The sequence below is a fragment of the Seriola dumerili genome, unplaced genomic scaffold (assembly GCF_002260705.1).
Source record: "Seriola dumerili isolate Sdu_G_001 unplaced genomic scaffold, Sdu_1.0 BDQW01000070.1, whole genome shotgun sequence".
In the NCBI taxonomy this organism is placed as follows: domain Eukaryota; kingdom Metazoa; phylum Chordata; class Actinopteri; order Carangiformes; family Carangidae; genus Seriola; species Seriola dumerili.
The window spans coordinates 268,827-275,035 of record NW_019174325.1 but is presented as its reverse complement, the minus strand read 5'-3'; the positions used below and the strand labels follow the sequence as shown (position 1 = coordinate 275,035).

The 6,209-nt window shown below is 40.1% G+C and overlaps 1 protein-coding gene across 2 annotated transcripts in view; it reads right to left on the bottom strand.

Moving 5' to 3' along the window:
• The window catches only part of tkt (transketolase), a 22,925-nt gene extending 18,828 nt beyond the window's left edge, over positions 1-4,097 (bottom strand). Inside the window, exons 1-3 of one of the 2 annotated variants that reach the window (XM_022743593.1) lie at positions 3,882-4,097; positions 1,327-1,444; positions 926-1,039 (exon numbers count right to left, since the gene is read on the bottom strand). In XM_022743593.1, the coding sequence (XP_022599314.1) occupies positions 926-1,039; positions 1,327-1,444; positions 3,882-3,988 (339 nt within the window). In that variant the 5' untranslated portion in view covers positions 3,989-4,097. The remainder of the gene's footprint in view (positions 1-925; positions 1,040-1,326; positions 1,445-3,881) is intronic. The other variant, XM_022743594.1, reaches the window with a different exon arrangement.
• Between the last annotated feature and the right edge of the window lie 2,112 nt (positions 4,098-6,209).

The following is a 6,209-nucleotide window of genomic DNA, read 5'->3' as shown; positions in this document are numbered from 1 at the left end:
CACACAAAGCATGTATCTCATTCTGCATATTGTAGTTTGTAAATACAGAAAGCATGAAATACAGAGAATGGATTGTTTTTATCTTTTTAATGTGCAGGAAAAATAGCAGGAACAGTTGGGACGGTAGCTCCAGACTGTGTCTGGCAGTGTTTCAGTATCTGGGTTCATGTGAACACTGTGTCATTAATGTGTGCAGCAGTAGAGAAAGGAGCGAGGACGGACCATCTCTGTCACACAAGAACATCTTTGTCACTAAGTTCCTGTTTGTACACAGTGTGTCTGTTATGTATGTGTGTTCATGTGTTTATATGTATATTTTTGTCTTGAGGAGGTAAAACTATCTTTCGAGGGAAAAAGCCAAAGATTACACAAAGGTTGGACAACATAAACCCAAGTTTTGTTAATAATTTCTTTTACCATCCTGTTAATCACAGTGAGATTTACCTTGAAACCTCTTGGTGCTTGAAATCTCACTTCTGTTGTGTGTTTGTAGTGCAGTGTGAGAAATATTCTCTCTTAGCAAGAAGAATGAGATGATCCTAAACGGCTGAAGGCTTTTTTTTAAAAGGCTGCATGTTTGAAAGTTTCAGTAAGGCTACATGTAGTGACACATATATTTGATTGGTCATGTCATATTAATATTTTAAGATTCTTCGATGCTGTCACACAGTTTGGCCGAAGCCCAAATAGGGCTTCGGCCAAACTGTCTAAACACAGAGTAAACATCTAAACACAGAGTTTGACAGAGAGCTACATGCTAAATAAAAATCTTGTCAAAGCTACTTTCACAAAATACTTGTAAGATATCCCAAATCAACACACAGAATGACAGGTAAAGTAGTAAAGTATTTTCATATATATTGGTATGTTTTAATATATGAGCCGTCAGATCCAGAACTTCCTGCAGGTTTGAATGTCACCTCACCGGCACAGGGTGTCCTTCCAGGATCGAGTCGACCTTGCGGAGGTTGAAGAGTTCATTCTCCTTCAGGTAGCCCGTCTCTGCCCACGAGGCATACAACACAGGAGCTGCATGACCCTGAGGAGGCAGAAGTACAAAGGTCAAAGGTTAGAGTACAAACAAGTTGAAGTGGAAATGCCTTGTCTGTGTCATTATTTCTCTCGGGCGTAACAATGTGAGTTACTTGGACATTGGTGACACTACAATCAAAGAATATGAATGTGCACCTGCATGCACATATTTTTGAATATTTTTATGTGTCCGCTCATAATTAGTAACTCAGTTGCTTTAGATGTTTCTTGTGTGGTGCATCTGTGCATGCATCACCTGCCACCCAAATGGATGTGTGTGGTTGTGTATTTCACCTTTGAGAGGATGAAGCGGTCATTGTTGGGGTTACGAGGGTCTTCAGTTCGGTACTTCATGGTATGAAAGAAGAGGACAGACATTATCTCTGCCACGCTGCAACATGATGTGGGATGACTGCAACAAAGGGGTGGCGAGAGAGGAATTAGACACAAGGCAATCAAATAAAAAACTCTCAAGTTCCTGCTGATTCTTCAGCTCAAACCTATAAGCATGTCCAGAACTGTACACACAGATGCAGTGGAGACAGATGGCCAGAAGTGGAGTCTGACTGTCAACTTTGATCTAGTGGGTTAATTCATGCCAGACATAAACAGTGAAATACTGTTTATTCTCAACACACACACACACACACACACACACACACACTGAGCCCTCGGATAGCTCTCCATCACTCAGCAGGCAGAACACCACAGACACATGATTGGAGAGAGATGAGTAGAAGTAATTTTCCATATCAGTTCTATTTTCCCTTGCACATCTGCCCACGCTCTTATTCCTCCTATAAGACTTGATGTGACAGCTGACCCTCTCTCGCTCTCTCTCACTCACACACACACACACACACACACACCAAATGCATTTACACACACACACAATAGTGTAAATGCATTTGGAGGATGACTCTCTCTCATACATGCACACGCATACATGCACATACAGTGCAAAGAAATTTTTCAGTGTGTCGTCCTGAACTGTTAGAGTCGTGACAACTTAACACAAAATAGGTTATGATGAATTTGTATGTCTTGCATGTTATTCTTCACTTTATTTTCAAACTCCATGCCAGTAATACCTCACTCAATTAGGCCTCCTGCATTAAAACCATTTTCCTTACAGTCCTGGAATAGAAGATGTGTTCAGATAATAAAAAATAAGCAAAAGCAAAAAACAGTAGAAGATAATGAATAATCATTACGTTGTGTGGAATGAATAATTATTGAGATTTCTGTTGAAACATGAACACAGACTTTAATGAAGTAAAAAAAAACCCAAAAAACATAACAATAAGGATAATAACAATAATCATAATAAAACACACAAACATGATCACAGATATGAGAATTAACTGGTGTCCTCAGTAGAAATTATAAATATTTTCTTCATAATTTTGAGTAATCTTAAGAACAGTTTAAAAAAAATATATAACCAATACAGTCATTTTATTTTTTTCATTGTATCACCACTTTCTTTCCTCTTCTCTGTCAGACAGAGTTTAGGAGGAAGAGCTGAGCTTAGATATGGCTATCAACAGGCCTTTTCTATACAGCACACATCTACTCAACATACCTTACTGTATGTGGTTTATGTTTGCAAGCTCAAACTGAAATTTCTTTTGATGATATATTTTGATCAATGTGGAATCAGCTACTTAAGTCTCAGTCCCATTGTTGCTAGGAACAGATGTGCTTGTAGGCTTGTGTGTTCAAGCCCACTCAGTCATACAGCCTTTCACTGGGAGCATTTCTCAAATGACTTAAAAAAAAAAAACTAGCCTATCTAGAACTCAGTCATAACTGATCATGGCGCCAGGTGTAGCCTTTGGCAAGTGGGTTAGTCAGCTTTGATGGTGAAAAAAGCGCACCGAAATTACAGTCTCATATAGTTTCACGTATCCTATAATTTACTTTCTTTTTAATTTTGTTTTATTTTATTATTTCATTTCCTTATGTTATTTTCTCTCATTCGAAAAATGTTGCTGTTTGTCAATTCGTGTTTTATTTTGAAATTTAACACCGGACGCATTGTGCCGATTTAATTCTGTCTCTTGACGCTGGTGTAAAAAGCTGCAACGTCTCATACAGGCGCGGCACAAGCGCCTTCGTGCGATTCCCGGTTCCATTCTGCTGCCTCCACACACCACGTCGCCCCACGAGCAGCACCACTGACTGCATGGGATCACGCACAGATCCGGTCTCTGCTCCTGCTGTTACATTACCCATTGAGCACGCAAGGGGTTAAGAGAGAGCGGAACCCTGGTGCACCTGCTGCAGCAGTTTGAGTCTGAGTCGATTCGGTGAATATTTTATTGTGAAAGAGTGGTTGTGCAAAACAAACCTACCCATTTATTAAATGATTGAAGTCTGATTGCTCTCTGAACCTTAACACGTTCTTAAACTAGAATCCAGATGCGAAAATCACAAGTAAATACACAGTGACCCTTCACATCTAACAACTCCCCTCTCTGGAGAGCTGCGTAAATTGCGCACAAAGCTGGAAAAACTGGAAAAGAGCTATTTTACGCACAGTGTATACTATACTGAAAACGCTGAAGTTTGGGGACATCATGCATGGCGCAGATAGTTTCCCTCTGCTGTTTAACAAACCCATCCATTGCTTTATACTGCTGGTTTTCTTGCACACTGTCTGCTGCGAGCAGTGAGTAGACCAGCTCTCACTACGCATTTCTCTTCTACTTTTATAATTTCTCCTTCAAACATTCAACGCGTTCATGAAATGTGTAGTAAGTGGGCAGGACAGTGACCATGTTTTGTTGTGTCCTACTACCATAAACCCCCAGCTCGGATTAATTTCTCACTGTCCCTGCTCTTACCCGCTGCCCGCTGCAGTTGTCGCCTTGATGGAGTTGATCCGGAGCCGGGTGGCGATGTTCCTGAGCGCCTGCACTGTCTGCTGGTCTGGTTTATGGTAGTCCTCCATCTGGCCGATGCACCAAAGAAAAGCACACGCACACACAAGTTGGTTAAATGGAGTAAAGAGTTAAAAGTCCCCGGTTTGCTGTCCTGACAATAAAAGCGATGAGTGGGCGGCGGACAACAGCAGGGGTTAAAAAGAGGCAGTGCTGTTGAACCTGAGAGACAGAGGGGGAAGGCGGGTGGGGGTGTTGCCGTGAATACGGCTAATCTGAGGCTAAAACGAGCCTACAGTTACTCCAAACTGCCAAGCTTTAGCACAGCCAATAGTAGGAAGGCTTTGGGCCACACGCACACATTGAGTCTGTCTCTGGTCAGGGATGTTCTAATGAAATTTTGAGGGAATTTTAAACACAGCCAAAATCAGTAATGTAAATAATGGAAAGGTATCAGAGGAACCTCTAGTAAAGCAAACACACACATTCTACAGTATTATCACAATTGCATTCTTAGTTTACAGCATTTTTGCACACCTGCCTAAAACTTTTGCACAGTACTGTATATGTACACTAACCTATGAATAGATTCTCAGATACTCTCACTTTGTACTAATGGACTTTTCTTGTAGTTACACCATGTGGCAGTGTGGATGTCTAACTGTCACATATCTGTACCAGTATCACCAAGAAAGAGACCTCTATATTTAATGTGAATGGTATTTGAACAAAATTACTGTGGCGAGCTCACGTGGAAGAAGGTAAACTGAGACAGATTTCTGCTTTGTACAACTCCTGTGTCCCTTACACCGCACGACTACAGGAGGTGCTATTTATTAACATCAGAGTCAACCACTCTATACATGAATACTGGCCAGAGGTAATTAAACACACCAGGGAACTCAGTCATGGTGGCTACACTGATAATTAAAGTTAACATCAAACTTAACACTATGCAAAGCCATATAACCTGGAAACTCACATAACACAATTAAACATGCACACAACATCACTAAAACATGGCTTTCATTGCAAACATTAACAGTCCCATGAGCCTTTGCGCTAACCAGCTCAAACTGTTCCAATCAGAGTGAACACTCCCCCCTCTGATCGCTACATTACTTTTATAAAAGGGGGTGGATAAGGAATAAAAAATAAATTAATAGTAGTAAAAATATCCAAACTGAGACCTAACACTCCTTTCTATAAAATTTAAGGTCTGTGTACTGTGAACATGCACTGTAGGCTTGAGTAAAGCATTACATAATATTTTTTAAGTGGATTTAAGGTTTGGTGGACTTCTTCAGAACAAAGCTTTATTAGAGCAGGGTTTGTGGTTTGATGCACATCTATTCTGCTGTGAATACAGTTAAAGAGCAAAGAACATTCAAGTACATCATGATACAGCTGAGTGCAACATATAGAGATCAGTCCTGTGAAGGTACAGCATTATGCTGAAGAGGAAGGAAGGCTGACAGGCAAAGGGAAGGATCACCAATGACCATAATCTTACCTTAATGACATTTCTCACTGAGGCTGACCTGATTAGCCGCAGAACAAACCAGTTACACCTGAACCATGTATTCGCCATTCAGTCATGACTGGCAGCCACTGGTTGACAGAGAGTTTAAAAAAAAAAAAGAAAAAAAAAAAAAGAATTTTTTTTGCCTTTTAGGTTTGAATAAGTTATTATTCCCTCGAAAAACTGGTAAGGTCCGAAATGTTTAAGAAAACTGAGCATGTACTTGATCCCATGCAGTGCTTTCACCACTTTTATTTATCCTCTACAGAAATCTACGTCAGAGCACGTATGAAAAAAGGACCATTCTTAAGTATGCAGATGAGATAGACAACTTTGTCAAGTTGTGTTAAGAGTCCTACCTTCAACTGCACATACAGTATCTAAGACTAAAGACATGGTAATTGATTTCAGAAGACGTGCCAACACACATGAAGTCACATCCAGTAAAGGTCAGTCACTGTGTTCAATCTTACAAACACCTTGGGACGATTATTGACACAAAATTGAACTTTGAGGCAAATTGTGAAGCGTCTGAGAAAACTGTTGTATTTCCATATTGACAAGACTATGATGATTTTATTCTACTTGATTTTGTTGAATCGATTTTATCTTTCTCTCTGGTGTCATAGTTTGGAAATCTGGCTTTAATGAGCTCCATTTTAAATGACAACGCACAACTGTTAAACAGTAAACAAAATGGTAAAAAGAGCTTTGTTCCAGCAGCCATCTCTCACATGATAAGTTGTAGTGACACCGCATAGATGCAATGT